This window comes from Hyperolius riggenbachi, chromosome 1 (assembly GCF_040937935.1).
Source record: "Hyperolius riggenbachi isolate aHypRig1 chromosome 1, aHypRig1.pri, whole genome shotgun sequence".
Taxonomy (NCBI): domain Eukaryota; kingdom Metazoa; phylum Chordata; class Amphibia; order Anura; family Hyperoliidae; genus Hyperolius; species Hyperolius riggenbachi.
In genome coordinates, this window is record NC_090646.1 from 292548974 (window position 1) to 292570705 (window position 21732).

Genomic DNA, 21732 nt, shown 5'->3' on the forward strand with positions numbered 1-21732 from the left:
AGGGCTTGCTGTTCCACACATGCTGCAAATTATGACCTCTATTTACCGGTTGTCTCATATTCAAACGGAACCTGGTTTTTCTGCGGAGCGTACTAAAATCTAGATTAGGGCAGTAATGCTGGATGGAAGCAATGATTCAATAAAACACATACCTTGGTTCTGTTCCTTCATTTTCTTACAGCATCAGAAATGTCTGGTCACATCTGTCGTTTGGCTCAGCCAGCACTACATGCAATATGCTCATTTACCTCCCCATTGCTACTGCACACCTGTGCTTTGCATTAGTGTATAGGTGGTGGCAAAACTGAGTGAAAGCCTAGTAGCCATTGCATATACATAGAAGATGTGCTGGGTCACACTAATGACCTGAGAAAGCTATGCTAAGTGTGTGTGTAGCAGTGAGGAACTTGGCAAGGTTACTTTAATGCATTCTTCCTGCTAGAATATATTCCAGTGAGTTCATACTCACTATCAGAAGGTAATACTTTATTTTGGAATGAAGCTACACTTCGTAAACTGTGTACAGAAAAAGGACACACTGGATAAGCCACTGTACATTCAGTATTAATATGACCATTTTTTTAAACATCTATTCCCATAATGCACAAAATCTTCTGTTCACTAAAATCTATAATTTACAATTATTCAAAACCTTATGTCCCAAAATGTTTTAAAGCAATATAAAAACACATTAAGCAAACCTGAGAATGCACAGGTTGGAAAATAAAGGGATATTATAACTGAAAACCTACCAAACTCCCTGCTTGAGGTAAGATTCGTCCTTGCTAAGTAATCAGTTTGTAATAGATCCACACACCCCTGGACCACAAGATCATACATAGATGACAGGATTAAACTAAAAAAAAAAAAAAAAAAAAAAAAAACAGCTCTCCACGAGGGGGATAAATCAAATGGACTTCAGTGGACTACCAACTGTGAGTGCAATATTAAAAGATTTCTTCTATATTATGTAAAAAATGATCAACCACATTCATGACACTAGCAAATACAGTTTCATCTAGACCTTGCCACGCAATAGTATATTTTATTGAACATATTTCTATGTCAGGAATTACACCATGTCATGTGAAAATAAGAAATGGCTTTGTGTATTCAGTGATAAACAGAAGGCTCGGGTCAAAAAGGCAATATTTACTTAAGTAGAGGGAAGCCTCTGCATCCTGTAGAAGCTTCCCACTGCATCCTCAGCTCCCCCGTAGCCGCTTGTGGTCACCCCCCCAAACATTTCTGACATGTAGCACGGAGCCGCTCACGCACAAGCGCGGCCATGTCTGAAGAGGCGTACGGCCCGGATCTTCTGGAGGGTTCTGGCAAGCAGACAGGAGCGAGGGGAACTCAAGAAGCCTCTACAGGATCCAGAAGCCTCCCTTTTCTTAGGAAGGTAAGCATTTCCTTTTGACCCAAACTTGGGTTCACTTTGAAAGTTTTTTTTTCCAACACTACACATGCACATCCATCTCCACAGTAGCACTAGTGTGCATTACAAACACACACACAAAAAATTAAAAAATAAAAACAAATAGCGGGCCAGATTTACAAAAACAAGTGCAAGAACAACTGAAGTAAGCGTGAAGATGATTCCCAGACCAAGGTTTCTGATTGGGTGCTCTGAGCAACAGCTCCACTTTTATAGCCATTTCGGTCCAGTTTTCTCGCCTAGGTTTTGATAAATCTGCCCTAATGTTTCAACAACCTATTCAAAGAACAGTGCAGATATTTATTACAACACAAATTTTGTAACCAATTTTCTTCAGAGGCTTTGATTATTGGTTGAGGATTACTCTTTAGTATATACAATAGCTACAAATGCATATGCAAGTCAACTAGAAAATACATACATATACCATTGAGAGTATTGGACCTACCTTTTGTGTGGTTTTAGGCTGAACATTCACAAAGTGGAGTGTGGTGATAGTAGTGAAGTAAGAAAAGGAACTGATGTGCTGGGAAAATACAAGTAATGAAGAAAGACAGAAAGGGCTGCATTGTAAGACGGTAGATGAGAAAGAGAAACAAGAGGGTGTTGGGGATATGTGGAACAGAGGGTAGTAGATTTAACTAAAACAGGAAGAAAGGGATTAGGAAGAGAGACAAAGGAAAACAGGAAGGCGTAGGAAAGGTTTGGTTGGCAAAGAAGTAGGGGAAAAGGGAGGAAAACCTTAAAACCAGCTGAAAAATTAACATGCCGATCTAAGCAAAAAAAAAAAAAAATGAAACCGTGAACACCCACATAGCATGATAAGCAGGAGGTAAAAGAAAATAACAGAGAACTGGATTTAAATTTATTTTGGTTCTGTTTGCACTTGTGGCAGTATTTCAGTCTAGCATTGCTTTATTAGCAACAAGATGGCATTTTAATTGACAGCAACTTTTGTTATGACTTTCTCCTCTGTCTTTTCCCCTCTCCCATTGTACTTTGTTTTCTACCGACTCCCTTCACCATTCTAACTTTTGTGTGGTATAGTCACCTGGCTAAACCCACTTACATATATATGCGCGCATTTTCTTGCAGCCAACTAGTACACTTATTTTTTGTAGCTATATCACAAGAGTAATTCTCAATCAGTAAACAAGACCTCCGAGAAAGCAGCCTATTAGTCACAAAATATGTTTTGGGCAAAACCAGGAAACTCTCGATTCCCCAGAAATTGTGCTGTGTTAAGCCACCGCCCACAGGTGAGTCTGTGCACACCAAAACAGCTGCACAAAGCCATCAGCCACACCTGCGCCACCCACACTAAGCCACTCCACACAGGTCCCATGCATACTTACAATCTTTGGTTAGTGTATAGGATAACGGCATTGTTAATCCTGTGATCGTTTTATGTTCTTTGCATAAGTTTGTTTAGCCATGGCACTGATTCAATATAAGTTTCTCCTTAGTTTTTCAAACCTAAAGATTTCCATCTTATCGAGCGTATAAGCTTTCAGAAGCTAACAAGAAACAGTACTTGAAAGAAATGTAAATAACATAAGTAAATTTCTCTTTTGAGAAAACTCAGGAGAAGATTTTATTGAACAAGGGTATTAATATCCCCAAACAAGAGCCACTATGGATATATACAAATCTGTAGGTCAGGGAACAAACTTTTCACAAGTTATTTCCACCAAATTATACATAATATCGGTTTATCTCTGAATACAAAGTAATTTCTCACTTACATTTGCTATATATGTATAATCTATATCACGGCTGGCTAAAGTTAAGATGTATGTTTATATGACAAGACTGAAATGAATTCTGTAGCCTTTGTGACTATACTGTAATTTTGCTGACGATACTGGCAGAACAACTCTGATCTATTATCCTCACAAATCTTCTAGTTCAGAGGGTCATAGCTCTAATTTTTTACCCTCACACCATAGAAGGTAAAATTTGCTGGTTTTAGAGGTGAAGGACTGAACTCAACTCTTTCCTCCCCCTCCAAATCTCCATGTTTGCCTTGATTTGCACTTTCAGTTAAGGTCTATTTAGAAGCCTAGGAATGTATATGAAAGGATTTTTCCTTTGTTTACTTTTATAAATATGGGCACAAAAATTATCTGCAGATCATGCTAAAATTAAATTAAATACCTATATGAAGCACCACATTTCTTTCCAGCTGCAATATAAACCATGGCATTGTTAAGCTGCAATATTCAGACAATACAGGAAAACCATGTACAATTCTTGTCATACACAGTTGCTGTCTATGCTCCGTTATGTGGCTTGTGTAAACAGATGCTACTTACCAGTCCTTGACACACTGCAAGAAGCATCAGTTCAGGGAAGAGAACACTGACCTAGTGGTGAGACTAAAATGGTTTGTAACTTAATCCTATGAGAAATGTACGCAAGGCACACATGACAAGCATGAAACACCAGCAAGTCAATACCATTTGTCCCTTACACTTGTTGCATCCAGCAATGGCATGCATACAGCCAAATGCACTTTTCAGAAGTTAAACTAGGAAGTACAAACTCATATGCTTGTGATCTACTGTATATTAACCACTTGAGGACCACAGTCTTTTCGCCCCTTAACCACTTGAGGACCCACCCTTTACCCCCCCTTAAGGACCAGCGCTGGTTTGATTGATCTGTGCTGGGTGGGCTCTGCAGCCCCCAGCACAGATCAGGGTGCAGGCAGGGAGATCAGATTGCCCCCCTTTTTTCCCCCCTATGGGGATGATGTGCTGGGGGGGTCTGATCTCTCCTGCCTGCTGTGGGTGGCGGGGGGGGGCACCTCAAAGCCCCCCTCCGCGGCGAAATCCTCCCCCTCCCTCTCCTACCTGGCCCCCCCTGGTAAGCCGGGCTGCACAGGACGCTATCCGTCCTGTGCAGCCAGTGACAGGCTGTCTCCTGTCACATGGCGGCGATCCCCGGCCGCTGATTGGCCGGGGATCGCCGATCTGCCTTACGGCGCTGCTGCGCAGCAGCGCCGTACAAATGTAAACACAGCGGATTATTTCCGCTTGTGTTTACATCTAGCCTGCGAGCCGCCATCGGCGGCCCGCAGGCTATTCACGGAGCCCCCCGCCGTGATTTGACAGGAAGCAGCCGCTCGTACGAGCGGCTGCTTCCTGATTAATTAGGCTGCAGCTGGCGACGCAGTACTGCGTCGCTGGTCCTGCAGCTGCCACTTTGCCGACGCACGTTATGAGTGTGCGGTCGGCAAGTGGTTAAGGACCAGAGCCTTTTTTTCCATTCAGACCACTGCAGCTTTCACGGTTTATTGCTCGGTCATACAACCTACCACCTAAATGAATTTTACCTCCTTTTCTTGTCACTAATACAGCTTTCTTTTGGTGCTATTTGATTGCTGCTGCGAGTTTTACTTTTTATTATATTCATCAAAAAAGACATGCATTTTGTCAAAAAAATGACTTTTTTTAACTTTCTGTGCTGACATTTTTCAAATAAAGTTAAATTTCCTATACATTTGACCGCGAAAGTTATTCTGCTATATGTCTTTGATAAAAAAAAACCATTCAGTGCATATTTATTGGATTGGGTAAAAGTTATAGCGTTTACAAACTATGGTGCCAAAAGTGAATTTTCCCATTTTGCAGCATCTCTGCCTTTTCTGACCACCTGTCATGTTTCATGAGGTGCTAAAATTCCAGGATAGTATAAATACCCCCCAAATGACCCCATTTGGGAAAGAAGACATCCCAAAGTATTCACTGAGAGGCATGGTGAGTTCATAGAAGATTTTATTTTTTGTAACAAGTTAGCGGAAAATGACACTTTGTGACAAAAAAAAAAAAAAAATTCATTTCTTCTAACTTGCGACAAAAGAAAAAAAAAATGAAATCTGCCACGGACTCACTATGCTCCTCTCTGAATACCTTGAAGTGTCTACTTTCCAAAATGGGGTAATTTGTGGGGTGTGTTCACTGTCCTGGCATTTTGGGGGGTGCCTAATTGTAAGCACCCCTGTAAAGCCTAAAGATGCTCATTGGACTGTGGGCCCCTTAGCGCAGTTAGGCTGCAAAAAAGTGCCACACATGTGGTATTGCCGTACTCAGGAGAAGTAGTGTAATGTGTTTTGGGGTGTATTTTTACACATACCCATGCTGGGTGGGAGAAATATCTCTGTAAATGACAATTTTTTTTTTTTTTTTTTTTTTTTTTTTTTTACACACAATTGTCTATTTGCAGAGAGATATTACAGAGATATTAAACCGTGAGGAGTAGTCTTGAAACCAAATGTCGCAAAATGACCTGTGAAATCCTAAAGGTACTCATTGGACTTTGGGCCCCTTAGCGCAGTTAGGGTGCAAAAAAGTGCCACACGTGGTATCGCCGTACTCGGGAGAAGTAGTACAATGTGTTTTGGGGTGTATTTTTACACATACCCATGCTGGGTGGGAGAAATATCTCTGTAAATGACACATTTTTGATTTTTTTTTTTTACACACAATTGTCCATTTGCAGAGAGATTTCTCCCACCCAGCATGGGTATGTGTAAAAATACACCACAAAACACATGTGACACTTTTTTGCAGCCTAGGTGCGCTAAGGGGCCCAACGTCCTATTCACAGGTCATTTTGAGGCATTTGTTTTCTAGACTACTCCTCATGGTTTAGGGCCCCTAAAATGCCAGGGCAGTATAGGAACCCCACAAGTGACCCCATTTTAGAAAGAAGACACCCCAAGGTATTCCGTTAGGTGTATGGTGAGTTCATAGAAGATTTTATTTTTTTGTCACAAGTTAGTGAAAAATGACACTTTGTGAAAAAAACAATAAAAATCAATTTCCGCTAACTGTTGACAAAAAATAAAATCTTCTATGAACTCGTCATACACCTAACAGAATACCTTGGGGTGTCTTTTTTCTAAAATGGGGTCACTTGTGGGGTTCCTATACTGCCCTGGCATTTTACGGGCCCAAACCCGTGAGGAGTAGTCTTGAAACCAAATGTCGCAAAATGACTGTTCAGGGGTATAAGCATCTGCAAATTTTGATGACAGGTGGTCTATGGAGGGGGCAAATTTTGTGGAACCGGTCATAAGCAGGGTGGCCTCTTAGAGGACAGGCTGTATTGGGCCTGATCTGATGGATAGGAGTGCTAGGGGGGTGACAGGAGTTGATTGATGGGTGTCTCAGGGGGTGGTTAGAGGGGAAAATAGATGCAATCAATGCACTGGGGAGGTGATCGGAAGGGGGTCTCAGGGTTTGGCCGAGTGATCAAGAGCCCACACAGGGCAAATTAGGGCCTGATCTGATGGGTGGGGTGACAGGGGGTGACAGGAGGTGATTGATGGGTGTCTCAAGGTGTGATTAGAGGGGGGAAATAGATGCAAGCAATGCACTGGCGAGGTGCTCAGGGCTGGGGTCTGAGGGCGTTCTGAGGGTGTGGGCGGGTGATTGGGTGCCCTAGGAGCAGAAAGGGGTCTAATCTGATGGGTATCAGTGACAGGGGCTGATTGATGGGTGATCAGTGGGTGATTAGATGGCAGAACAGATGTAAACAATGCACTTTGAGAGGTGATCTGAGGGTAGGTCTGGGGCAATCTGATGGTGTGGGTGGGTGATCAGATTGCCCGCAATGGGCAGGTTAGGGGCTGATTGATGGGTGGCAGTGACAGGGGGTGATTGATGGGTGGCAGTGACAGGGGGTGATTTACAGGTGATCAGTGGGTTATTACAGGGAAGAACAGATGTAAATAATGCACTGGCGAATTGATAAGGGGGGGTCTGAGGGCAATCTGAGCGTGTGGGCGGGTGATTGGGTGCCCGCAAGGGGCAGATTAGGGTCTAATCTGATTGGTAACAGTGACAGGTGGTGATAGGGGGTGATTGATGGGTAATTAGTGGGTGTTTATGGTAGAGAACAGATGTAAACACTGCACTTGGGAGGTGATCTGACGTCGGATCTGCGGGCAATCTATTGGTGTGGGTGGGTGATCAGATTGCCCGCAAGGGGCAGGGTTAGGGGCTGATTGATGGGTGGCAGTGACAGGGGGTGATTGATGGGTGGCAGTGACAGGGGGTGATTGACAGGTGATCAGTGGGTTATTACAGGGAAGAACAGATGTAATGAATGCACTGGCAAATTTATAAGGGGGGGGGGGGGGTCTGAGGGCAATCTGAGCGGTGGTGGCGGGTGATTGGGTGCCCGCAAGGGCAGATTAGGGTCTAATCTGATGGGTAACAGTGACAGGTGGTGATAGGGGGTGATTGATGGGTAATTAGTGGGTGTTTGGAGGAGAAAACAGATGTAAACACTGCACTTGGGAGGTGATCTGATGTCGGATCTGCGGGCGATCTATTGGTGTGGGTGGGTGATCAGATTGCCAACAAGGGGCAGGTTAGGGGCTGATTGATGGGTGGCAGTGACAGGGGGTGATTGACAGGGGATTGACAGGTGATCAGGGGGGATAGAAGCATACAGTACACAGGGGGGGGGGCGATCAGGAGGGAGCAGGGGGCAGTTTAGGAAATAAAAAAAAATAGTGTTGACAGATAGTGACAGGGAGTGATTGATGGGTGATTAGGGGGGGTGATTGGGTGCAAACAGGGGTATGGGGGGGGGGGGGTCTGAGGGGTGCTGTGGGCGATCAGGGGGCGGGGGGGGAGTCAGTGTGCTTGGGTGCAGACTAGGGTGGCTGCAGCCTGCCCTGGTGGTCCCTCAGACACTGGGACCACCAGGGCAGGAGGCAGCCTGTATAATAGGCTGTGTATACATTACAAAGCCTATTATACTCTGTGTCACCGGCGATTCGGGTGCTAGTAACCCGCCGGCGCTTCCGAATGGCCGGCGGGTTACAGCGCGAGGGGGGTGGAGCCAGTCGCCGGCGGCCGATCACGTCATGAATGACGCGATCGCCGCATAACCACGCCTGCCACCGCCTCCGCCAATGGGCGTATTGCGGTCGTTTAGGCCCAGTCTTTGCCGCCGCCCATCGGCTGGGGGCGGTCGGCAAGTGGTTAAAACATGCAATGGATACATTCAAAGTTACACACAGACCAATAAAAAGACCCCAGAGCCATTTGCAATTCACTTTTTCACCTGAGTTTTCTCCTAAGAGATAATTTTTCATCTTCTATTTAAAATACCTTTTCAGCATTTTGCAATGGATAAAGTACCAAAAAGTAGGTGAAAAAGTACTGAAAACATTATTTTGAGTATTTTCTTGCTTGCTGGTGGCTTACAAGGCATTTTACTGCCAATTTTGAAAATAAAACCTAGGAGAAAATTCAGAAGAAAAAAAATTAATTGCATATGAGCCCCAGTGTCAAATTTGACAACGCGGTTTAGTCACTATGTGCGATGAAATTTTACATGTGCAGGTTAAGTTTAACAAGCTTTACACAACTTATGTAACACCTTAGTCACACCCTCTGGCTGTTTACATGACTACACACCAGCTCATAATTGGAGCAGAGGCTGACAGTCAAGTGGGTTGAAAGGAGGAGAGGTGATGTTCTACAAAGACATCCCCTTGTCTGCTTATCTGACCCCATGAAACTAGTAGAGTGGGGGCATAGCTATGTCTCTACTATAAGCCAGCCCTTGCTCCAGTGCAGATGTGGTGTTTGGTCAGGTGAGTGGCTGTGGGGCATAGATACACTGTCTCGGATAATACAGGATTATGTTTAGTCCTGGTAGCTCTCTGCATGCCCATTTTAAAAAATAGTTACTGTAGGGATCTATGGTGAGACTGCATAGAATAGCCTTACCAATAGCAGACACTGTTAAGTTTGACAAAGGTTTACTTAAAATGAATCTGTACTCTAAAATTCTTACAATAAAAAGCATACCATTCTATTCATTGTGTTCTCCTGGGCCCCTCTGTGCTGTTTCTGCCACTCCCTGCTGCAATCCTGGCTTGTAATTGCCAGTTTTAGGCAGTGTTTACAAACAAAGGACATGGCTGCTAACAGTGATGTGATAGGCTGAGAGTAGCTCAGTGTGTGAGTCATACAGAGCTTGGAGGGGGCCTGGAGAGGGTGTGTATAGCTTATATCCTATCACAAGCAGACATGTACATTTCAGCCTGAGTCCAACAGAGCCGACATTGGAAAGAAGATTAGATTATATAACAGAGATAACACAGCCACTGTGCAGCTAGAAAAGGCTGCAGTAAGCCAGAGCACATTAGAACAGGTATAGGAACTTATAGGATAGAAGAAATAAGGCTGAACATTTTGTTACAGAGGCACTTTAAAGAGAACTAGAGACAAAGCACCCTCATGTATTTTACCATATATATCAATGGGAACATGACCGTAAACACCTACTCTGCTCTTTGTTTCATTCTTCTCTGCTAAATCTGCCTGTTATCAGCTCTGATAAGAATCCCAGACTGAGTATTCAGTCTAGCTTTGCCCCTGAATGTTATAGCAGAGTCAGTCTTCTGTGATGTCTTTTCAAGCCCAAGTCTGCCCACTTGTGGCACTGCTTTCCTGCTATGCATCCTCGTAGATAGAGCTACAACAATGTATGTACCATAAAACTTGAAATATGCTATAGAAACAGTATTGCAATAGGATTACATCATAGAATTAGTTGGTATACAATTAAAGTTTACTGGAGTTCTATCTTCTACACAACAGAGTTCACTTTTTTCTATTCACGGTGATCTAAAAATCTGATGGTTTCCAGATTATTTTTGGCTAGAAAAAAAATGAAGTGCAAACTTGTCCTGGATTTATAAAACGTATTCCTTGACATAGATATGACATAGATAAAACAACTTCAATATGTTATTGCTCCCATTGTGCATTTCAGTAAAGGTGCTTTTCTATAGCATGGCTCATAGAGCTTGTCCAGCTGGAAGGGCCTTATATTTTACTTGAAACAATTAGGCAATTATGTCTGTAAACATCCAAGATATGTAGCAGCATTGTACAGCAATACATTCAAATAACATGTCTTTCTTAAGCACATTTACTAAAAACAATTTGTATGTGCTGCAAATGGAAGCTGTACAAAGTTCACAAAATTTGGAAACACCCCCCCCCCCCCCCCAAAAAAAAACCAAAGCTTTCAGTTGCCACCATACCAATATAGTAATAATTGTCTTTTTCTTAGCCAAGCTCAAAACATTAACTTGGCACCGGACCAACATTCACAGTTATTTTTGTGTACAAGGGATACTTCTCAGTACGGATTACTTCGTATGTGAGAGAATTTAGTCCATCTGAGTCCATAGTTTGTCTTGTACGTGCAATTAGGTCAAACCTGCAAAAATAAGTACAAATCATTATGAAAATATCCTGCGCCATAATGAAAGAACACCTGTTACTTATGTGCTCAATCAAGGCAGTAGGTTATCGAAAAATACAATGCACCAACAAGCATATTATGAATTTTCTTGTGGTTAGCTCATGGCCCCATCCCTTGCACATCTCACACTTCTCTAAATTCTACATAGATTATGGTACAGCCTTTTCTGCATCTCAGAAACATCCCTCTTTCTAAACATGCCCATTCTAACCTGACCTGTGCAACAATGGCTACAGATTTGCGAGTTCACACCTACGGAGGGGAAAGGAGAACAAGCAGGAGAAAATCTGCTTTAGAGGAAATCATCAGCAAATGACCAGCACACACTCTGGGTATGGAAAATAATGGCTCCCTTCTAAATATTCACTTTTTGTTCTTTTGCAGCCTGAAATTAAAGTGGACCCAAATTAAAAACACAAGATTTCAGAAATAAAATTTATTTTCTAAATTATAATAATCAATAGCAGCCTTTTTCAGCTGCATGATGACAAATATAAAATATTTTACATTTATTGGAGGAACCCCTCCCTTCTTGTCATATTGCCGGGACAGAATATGGCAAACTGGTGGAGTAGAAGGTGTCCGGCAAACTGGTGGAGTAGAAGGTGTCCGGCAAAGGAGGAATTGCTAATGGCTGCCACCTGTATAACCCTAGTTATATAAAGAGAAGGGTGAAAAGCATGCACTGAAATGCTCATAGGCTTGAAGGAGTGTTTATCTTTGTATGTGTCAGAGTGGTGCAACTAAATATTTTTTATTAAAAAATGTTTGGTTTGCGTGTGCTTTAAGACACCTAGAAATTATTATTTTCAGCTGTATTTAATCTATGCAAATTATACCAGCAAAGACATGCCGTAAGTTTCAGACTATAAGACACTCCTAACCATTAGACTCACCAAACCTGGTGTGTCCATGGCCCAGGGGCATCTTTTGGGTGTACTTCCCTTCAACTATTATGTCCCTTATGTGTCCTACTGTGTCTCCATGTGACCTCCTCTATTGTCCCAGTTTCCTCTACTGTGCCCTCTTCTGTCTTTCATTGTCCCACTCATTTCATCCTCAGTTGTCCTTGTGTAGTCCTCAGTTGTCCCCTATTGTCCATGTGTCCTCCATTGTCTCCATCATGTCCTCAGTGCCCCTTTGTGTCCTCTATTTTCCCAGTGTCCTCCATTGTCCCCTTTTTTGTCGTCCTCCACTCCCTATGTGCAGCCTAATTAGCAGCAGGTATGCATTTCACCTGATCCAAGGGCACCCACGGCAATCAGATGTGTCCTCTACTTCACTGTTCCCCTAGTGCCAGTCACGTATAATGACGCGATCAGTAGAAGGCAGCACTACAGGAAAAGTAAGGGAGAGGAGACGTCTGATTGCCACAGTCGCCCTGGGATCAGGTGAGACATGCGCCAGCTGCTAATTACTCTGTACTGGGAGAGCGGAGGAGAACACAGAGGATGTCAAATGAGGACACAAGGTAGTTCAGCAAATAGAAAACCGCTTCTGTAGATAAATCTTGTTTTATTGATTACAAAGACATACACATTAAAAAGAACCGTAGGGCAACTCCAATTACGTCTAATACAGTTTTCTACTTGATGACTAACAGTATTATAGGTAGATATCAACATAATCCTATCTGTTTTGTTGTTTTTAGGTCGTCTCTTCTTGCTCAACTGTTCCTTTAGAATCCTATCTGGATAGCCCCTCTGTTTAAAACGACCCATCATTTCTGTCAGTCTCTGTTCCTGTAAATTTTCACTCACAAGGTTATTGATTCTTTGGAATTGACCCCCCGGTATATTATTGACCATGTGCTGGGGATGAAAGTTACTAAAGTGTAGAATAGCATTGCGATCCATTTCTTTCCTGTAGAGCGGTGCGGATTTCTATTTGCTGAACTACATTGAAGTCCCGGTGGTATCCGAGGAGGTTTCCTGCACACTTCACCACCTAGTTACTATTAATCGATGGATGGCCAGAGAGTGCGACTCGACCAGTTCATAAGTTTGACTACTGTTGATACCACTGAAGTTTGCACCATGGCTACGAGTGAACAGAACAGAGAGGACAATAAGGGTATAAGAGGCGCCCTGGTGTAATAAAAGCATCTAAAAGCAGTTTAAAAACGGGAAATAAATTTGAGGTAGCTTACCTCAGTGACGAAAAAATCTTTGTATTTAACAAAGGTTTTTATTAGTAGCACAGGCAACGCGTTTCGCGGGTCAGAGCCCGCTTCCTCAGGCCAATAACAGTGCCAAACTAAATGACAGATTCAGCAAAGGGAGCCTCCCTTTGCTGAATCTGTCATTTAGTTTGGCACTGTTATTGGCCTGAGGAAGCGGGCTCTGACCCGCGAAACGCGTTGCCTGTGCTACTAATAAAAACCTTTGTTAAATACAAAGATTTTTTCGTCACTGAGGTAAGCTACCTCAAATTTATTTCCCGTTTTTAAACTGCTTTTAGATGCTTTTATTACACCAGGGCGCCTCTTATACCCTTATTGTGCAATCATACCCCCTTACCTCACCCGTCTGAGGGGTGGGTACAGACCACACGTGGCTTCGACCACGGCGGATATCTGTCCCCTTTCTTTTACCAAGGAGAGCGACCGCACCCAGGTCCCTAGGGACCACCCCGAGTGGAGTCGGGTTTGTTGTCTCCACCTGCTTCCTGTGGTCGGTTGCCCCTCTGCAACCCACCTTTGTGAGTAGTGTCTTACTTTTATTACGTTCAATTGTTTTTGACATACTACACCATTGGGCTCCCACTTTTGTCTCCTGTATCTTTTAACTAGAGGGTGTTTTTGACACCCACATCCCACTAAGAACAGAGAGGAGAATGTTTTCTCATATACACATGAACAGATTGACAAAATACTAGCAATGGCTGAAGGTGGATCTAATATTTTGAATACAACGGACACCAAACTTATTTAGTGGGATCTTGAGGCCACCTGAAAGATGTGGATATAATTGAATCTACATGCCAAGATTCTAGCTGAATATTATCTAGCAGGAATTATCCCTCGTTCAAACCGTTCTCAAGTGGCACCTTTTCTTTTCGGTGATGAAGTGGACTTTACTTCAGTTTGGGCTAAAATCTGGAATAAAGCCTAATTTGACTCAATAGTACATATGATCTCAAGAATTCACCAATAGCTACCTACATTGGAAATTAAGATCAGTGCCCTTGAGTCTGATCTTAAAGGGACACTCTCAGAGAATGAGTTCCAACAATATCTTGAGGGTCTGGACTCAAAGATTAAAGGTTTTTCTGTCAGCCTGGAGGAAACTAAGCGGTCCAAATATAAGTGTGACCAGAATGATTATCTACATGGCTATATATATAGCTGGCAGAAACGAGTTCCTGCTGTCAGGCAACCTTTTCATAATCACCCAACGAAAGCAAGAGGGCGCAAAGCCTGGAAAGGGAGGAAAAAAACCCCAAGAATGCAACTAATCCCTCTGGGGGTGAAACCTCTATGGGTGATTGCTCTATCTCTGATTTTTTGTCTTCGAGAGATCCTACCCCCGAAAGGGGTGCAATAGAGGTAGACGTGGGGGCAAGAAACACAATTATTGCCCGGTACGAAACCAAGGAGTCCTATCCAACTGAAGAAGCGATAACAAAGCCCTCACTGGTGGTAAACATATCCTCATATGACCTAACAAAACCGAAAAGACTGTACTTGAATATGGACTTTCATTCTGTCCAACCAATCGCCCAGACTTCTTCACATTGGATGTGGAACTTAATCGATTTTTTCAAACACAAGCTAAATAATTTTTTGGGGACTCCACAACCTGAAACTATTTTTAGATTCACTGCACCAGCTGATAATTGTTTATCTCTGAAAGATCTTGGCCTTTGTAATATAAGTGCATTCACTCCAAATGGACACCCAGCTATTGATTTGTTAATTAAGAGGGTGACCAATGATCTAATGAAAGTAGAAAACTCTGCTAGAACAGTCCATCCACACCTTTGCTATACACCCTCCCTAAAATACATAAAAATCTGCACCTCCCCCCTGGTAGGCCGATCGTGGCTGCGGTTGATTCTATTTTCACTCCAATGGCACGGTTTCTTGATCGCATCCTGCAGCCTTTTGTTAATAGTTTGCCCTCTTACATAAGAGACACAGGAAACTTCCTGAATGAGATTAAAACATTTGATGGAGTGGGGATGATTGGTTGTTGGTAACATTGGATGTTGAGAGCCTTTACACCTCCATCCCACATGATGGGGTGTAGAGGCGATCGAACATTTTTTGTTTGCGTATTCAGACTATGATGAGGCCCAGAGATCATTTTTGGTCAGTATGCTAAATATCATATTGATAGATAATTACTCTCTCTTTAATGGTGAATTTTACCTGCAGTGTAGGGGGACGGCCATGGGGTCGAGTGTGGCCCCTGTGTATGCAAATTTATTTATGGGGCTTTATGAGAAGCCTTTGTGTATCCCTCCCATTTATTTTTAAGATATGCCAGATGTTGGTATCGGTATATCGAAAATATGTTTTGTTTGTGGGCGGTGCCACACTCGTCCCTGGTGGAGTTCGTCACCTCACTGCAGGCCAAATGTAAGAAGATCAAACTGACGATCAATTCTGATTCTGTGGGCATTTCATACCTGGATACTTTTGTTTTTAAAAAAGGGAGGTAGATTGGTCGCTGACCTCTACAGGAAAGAAACGGATCGCAATGCTATTTTACACTTTAGTAGCTTTCATCCCCAGCACAAGGTCAATTTACTGGGGGGTCAATTCCAAAGAATCAATAACATTGTGAGGGAAAAGAATTTACAGGAACAGAGACTGACAGAAATGATAGGTTGTTTTAAACATAGGGGCTATCCAGATATGATTCTAAAGGAACAGTTGAGCAAGAAGAGACTAGCTAAAAACATCAAAACAGATAGGATTATGTTGATATCTACCTATAATACTGTTAGTCATCAAGTAGAAAAATGTATTAAACGTAATTGGAGTTGCCCTATGGTTCTTTTTAATGTGTATGTCTTTGTAATCAATAAAACAAGATTTATCTACAGAAGCGGTGCAGATTTCTATTTGCTGAACTACACTGAAGTCCCTGTGGTATCCAGGGAGGTTTCCTGCACGCTTCACCACCTAGTTACTGTTATCGGTAGATGGCCAGAGAGTGCGACTCAACCAGTTCATAAATGAGGACACAAGGACAGTACAGGGAGTGGCGGTTCGTATCAGCGGGGGTTTTTAAGTCAGGGACTCCCTGTATTTGGACTATAAGACACACTTCCCCCACTTTTGGGGGAGAAAAAGTGCATCTTATAGTCCGAAAAATATGGTGATGACCAATGACCAAATGAAAAATGGTAATGACCAAAGAAAACATATCTAATAAAAGCCCAGGGGCCTGACACAGATGCAGATGGGCTGCATCTGTGTGAGGCCCCAAGTGAGCAAACGCGGAGCCACGGGCGAGAGGTTGTGCGTGGGTGACCATGCACAATGAAGGTTATTCTAGTGCTCATTTCCTCCTCTCCCCCCCCCCCCCCAGAAAAAAATACTTACAAAAATCAATCTGCAGTAATTGAGGGTACTTTTACACTAGTGTGCTGCGGTAGTGGTGCAACTTTTAACAATCGCCGTGCAGCTGAAAAGTCGCACCGCAGTGTGACCGGGAAAAAAATTACATGCGACTTCTGGAAATCAACAACAGGCTGTCCTGCTGAGCCTGTTCATACGTACATACGCCATACCGCCGCAAACGACTGGTCCATCAGACCCTCCCGCTGGGCGGACGTGCAGCCGACAGTAGCATGTGTGTAGGCGCTGTCGGCAGACTCATAAGGCTGTTTCTGAACGATCTGCTCAGTACACACGCGTTACTGTCGGCTGAACGTCCGCCCAGCGGGAGGGTCTGACGGAACCATTGTTGGCGGCGGTATGGCGTGTGTATGCGCCTTAACCCTCCTGGCAGTAAGCCCGAGCTGAGCTCGGGGTAAGCCGCCGGAAGGCACCGCTCAGGCCCCGCTGGGCCGATTTGCATAATTTTTTTTTTGCTGCACGCAGCTAGCACTTTGCTAGCTGCGTGCAGTGCCCGATCGCCGCCGCTACCCGCCGATCCGCCGCTATCCGTCGCGCCGCAGCCGCCCCCCCCCCAGACCCCGTGCGCTGCCTGGCCAATCAGTGCCAGGCAGCTCTATGGGGTGGATCGGAATCCCCTTTGACGTCACGACGTCGATGACGTCGGTGACGTCATCCCGCCCCGTCGCCATGGCTATAGACCCTGAACAAACATGCAGAGCAGGTGCTCTGAGTAAATCCAGACTAGATTAGCCACATGCTTGTTTCACGTGTGTGATTCACTACTCGAGCCAAAGAAATCAGCAGGCTTGCCAGGAAACTGGTATAGAGGTTGGGAGCACACTTGTCTATGTGGAAAACCCTTAGTTTTCTGCAAATTTCTTGCAATTTTGGTTCTGCGTTTTTACATGCGTTTGCCTTTAACATTTTTCATGTATTTGTGTTTTTTTTAAATATTCTACAGTATCAATTTTTTTTAATAAAAAAATGCATTTGAAATGCACTAGTGTTTTTTCCCTCATAGGAAAGCACTGTATGCGATTTCACATAAGGTATGCAGAAAAACTGCATGCTGTGCGTTTTAAAAACATTACAATTAAAACGCATATAGCTGCATGTTGCAACGTGGCTCATAGACTTCCATTATGTGCAATTTTGCATGCGTTTCCAGTAACCCTCGGAAACGCGAGCGATTCAAGTGTACTCCCTGCCTTAAAAGGAAATAAATATGGCAGCATAGATAAGCTTCTCACTTCAGGTTCCCTTTAATCACCTTCTCCGCTGCACACCAAGCTAATTGGATTTAATCTGTGCTCAGCTAATCATTTTGATATGCGAGGAGAACGCCAGCGCATACCACTAAGGCTGCATCTGAAATGATCACCAGCTCAGTGTGAAGCACCTAAATAGATTTTCTGCACACTTTGCATTCATTTCAGATGCAAAGCATATGCAAATCTGCTACTACTTATTATGCAAACAGGAAACTCAGGAGGAGGGGCTGGGAGCAGCTAACCTGACAGTTACATAGTTACAAAGTTAAAAAAAAGTGGGGGAAAAGGCTGCGCATCCCAAAACACATGTTGCAATTGAATGGTTAATCGCACAGGCATACACCGCCTCTATCAGACTGAAAAATGCATGCCCTGCAGGTTAGGTCACTTGCCCGGAGGTCTGCCTCACCGTGGCGCAAGTGTCTAGTATAATATACTTTGCATGCAAACCATATTGGAAGCTAAAGTTCCTCCTAGTTTAATAAATGTTAGCATTTGTCTTGGATGCAGGGCATGCATTTTTCAGTCTGACAGAGGCGGTGTATGACTGTGCGATTAACCATTCAATTGCAACATGTGTTTAGGGACTCGCAGCCTTTCCCCCCACTTTTTTTTTACTTTGTAACTATGTAACTGTCAGGTTAGCTGCTCCCAGCCCCTCCTCCTGAGTTTCCTGTTTGCATAATAAGTAGTAGCAGATTTGCATATGCTTTGCATCTGAAATGAATGCAAAGTGTGCAGAAAATCTATTTAGGTGCTTCACACTGAGCTAGTGATCATTTCAGATGCAGCCTTAGTGGTATGTGATGGCGTTCTCCTCGCTGTTCAACAAAATGTAAGTTACACATTTTTTCTTGCTTAGCTGCTCCCAAGGTTTTAAATTTAGGTTAGGTCACTTGCCCGGAGGTTTGCCTCACCGTGGCGCAAGTGTCTAGTATAATGTACTTTGCATGCAAACCATATTGGAAGCTAAAGTTCCTCCTAGTTTAATAATTGTTAGCATTTCTCTAGGATGCAGGGCATGCATTTTTCAGTCTGACAGAGGCGGTGTATGCCTGTGCGATTAACCATTCAATTGCAACATGTGTTTAGGGACGAGCAGCCTTTCCCCCCACTTTTTTTAATCATTTTGATATGTTGAGCCTAAAGGCAGCTCGTGGATCATTCCAGTGCTTGGTAGTGCAAATGAAATAAAAAGGCACTGACGAATGATCTCAGGAATGTGGACAGGCTTGTTTTATCTGAACTGATTGATGCCACTTTGTTTTTTATAGCTATAAAGTAAATGCCCTAGGAACATTATTTGAAAGGGTGTCATTTCTGGAGCAAAAAACAAAACACTAATGAAATTATATTCACCAATTACTTATTACCAATTATTTTGCATTTCAGATAAATTTCATAAGTAAGCACATTTTCAATTAGGAGCTTAAAGGAGTACTGTAGGGGAGTAGGAGTAAAAAGAGTTGAACTTACCTGGCGGTTCTAATGGTCCCCTGTAGACGTCCTGTGCCTGTGCAGCCACTCATCGATGCTCTTGTCCCCGCCTCCGGTTCACTTCTGGAATTTCCGACTTTAAAGTCCGAAAACCACTGCGCCTGCACGGCTGCGTCCTCGCTCCCGCTGACATCACCAGGAGTGTATTGCACAGGTCCAGTACAGTCTGTGCCTGCGCAGTACGCTCCTGGTGACGTCAACGGGAGTGAGGACACTGCGTTGCAGGCGCAGTGGTTTTCAGACTTTAAAGTCGGAAATTCCAGAAGTGAAGCAGAGGTGGGGACAGGAGCATCGGTGAGTGGCTGTGCAGGCACAGGACGTCTGCGGGGGACCCTTAGAAGCGCCCGGTAAGTTGCTACAGTAGTCCTTTAAGATACATAAGCTCATTTATAGATATAACTTGACATAAAATATACAGTAGCATAAATGCTTTGTTCCACTGATAAACATTTGCAATAAAAACAAAATATTTTTGGCCTTGAGATACACTGACGTGAGTCTCACATCCGAGTTGGCTACACTGAGGGTCCTTTTACACTTAATAAGTTGCTTTCAAGGATACATCTGGGTGGTGGTGGTTGGAGAAAGATCTACTTACCTGGAGCTTCCTCCAGCCCGACAGCCTATCTGTCCCTCTCCGCAGCTCCGGTGTCCATGGAAACCCTCCGCTGCAGATGCCTACCTTGTCAACAGGGCTGTGGAGTCGGGACAAAAATCTTCCGACTCAGACTCCTCAGTTTATGAAACCACGGCTCAGACTCCAACTCAGAGTACCCAAAATGGCTCTGACTCCTCGACTCCGACTCCTTAGTCTAATATTTAACAGGGCTGTGCATTTTGTACAAAAATCATCCGACTCCCGACTCCTTAGTTTATGAAGTCAACAACTCAGACTTCAACTCCGAGTGCCCAAAATTGCCCTGACTCCAACTCAGACTCCACAGCCCTGCTTGTCAAGTGGCCACGCCGCTTGCAATCGTGCTTACATAGCCTGGAGCGTTCTGCTACGGGAGCATGATCGGCGCAGTAGATACCGACCTGGCAAGGTCGGCATCTGCAATGGAGGGGATCCGCAGACACCGGACTTGTGGCGAGGGATAGATAGGCTGCCAGGGGCTGGAGGAAGCACCAGGTAAGTTTATCTTGTTTTGGTTTTTTTTCTCGGACGTAACCTTTCAGCTACAACTGATATTAGACATTTTTTTTCCATGTCAATATGTTTTCCTATGGCTCAGTTCCTACTTTACGCACTTTCACAATGCATTGCTATGGAGAAAAAAATGCAACACATACAAATGCATTAGGTGTAAAAGGGCCCTAAGGCTAAATTTCCACTAGACGCATACAAATCACATGCAGATTGTCAGATGCAAAATTAGTGTACACATGTATGTGATTTTTACATGCAAATTCACAAAAAAAATTGCATAGTACCATTTTTACAAAGATGGAAGTCCTATTGTTACTATTGATAGTGTATAGGAATACACAAAAATTGCACTGCACACATTTTGTTTTCTGCTCGAGACCTCCAAAAAATTGTAACATTGTCAGTTTTTTTTTTCTGGATGCAAATTTCATATTTTGTGAACACAGGGCCCATAGGAAATCATTGCTGCATTGAAAAAATACACAAACTCGCACAAAGTGGAAACAGGCCCTAAAGATTCCTAAAGAAACTCACGTCCTGCACTACAAGTCACAACCACATATGTGTGCATGCTCATGCAACCATACAATAGTAAAATACATGAAAACATTTTTACACAGTTTTAACCACTTTACCCCCCGCGGTACGGATTTCTCCGTCCCTTTTTCCACCCTTATAAAACCAAGCGACGGAGAAATCTGTACCTCCCGCGCTACCGCCGCTGTCCGTGCTACCGCCGCTCGTGCACGCCACCGCCCGCTCGCCCGGAGATCAATGAATGGGAAAATCCATTCCCGTTCGTTGATCTAAGCCCCCGCAATGATCTGCTGCTTCTATGAGAAACAGCGCGATCATTGTGATTTTCCCAGCCTCATAGTGCTTTCTGTAAGCGTCCTTCCGGACGCTTACAGGTCGCATGAACACAAACTCACTGTGGCCATCTTGTGGCCAAATAGTAAAACTACACCCTGAAGCATTTTACATATACAAATACATTAGTTTTACACAATAAATTAACTCATTACCTCCCACACTCCATTTTTTTTTTTTTTTGTAATTTAAAAAACAAAAAAAAACAAACAAACAAAAAAAAAACATTAATAGTTACCTTAGGGACTGAACCTTTTAAATATTTATGTCAAGAGGGTATAACACTGTAACTTTATAAACTACGGGCTTGTAATTAGGGATGGATGCAAAACTGAAAAAAATGCACCTTTATTTCCAAATAAAATATTGGCGCCAAACATTGTGATGGGGACACAATTTAAACGGTTTTATAACCGGGACAAATGGGCAAATACATTTCATGGGTTTTAATTACAGTAGCATGCATTATTTAAAAACTAGAATGGTCGAAAACTGAAAAATAATAATTTTTTCCCACATTTTTTCCTATTTTCCCATTAAAACACATTTAGAATAAAATCATTCTTGGCATAATGTCCCACCTAAAGAAAGCCTAATTGGTGGCGAAAAAAATCAAGATATAGTTAATTTC

General features: G+C 43.3%; 1 protein-coding gene across 3 annotated transcripts in view; it reads right to left on the reverse strand.

The window, feature by feature from the left end:
* The window catches only part of B4GALT1 (beta-1,4-galactosyltransferase 1), a 311629-nt gene that overhangs the window by 94295 nt on the left and 195602 nt on the right, over positions 1–21732 (reverse strand). For 2 of the 3 annotated variants that reach the window (XM_068233726.1, XM_068233723.1), the window contains one exon: positions 10499–10696. In XM_068233726.1, coding sequence (XP_068089827.1) covers positions 10561–10696 — 136 coding nt within the window. In that variant the 3' untranslated portion in view covers positions 10499–10560. Of the gene's footprint in view, positions 1–10498; positions 10697–21732 lie in introns of those variants that run through there. The other variant, XM_068233724.1, reaches the window with a different exon arrangement.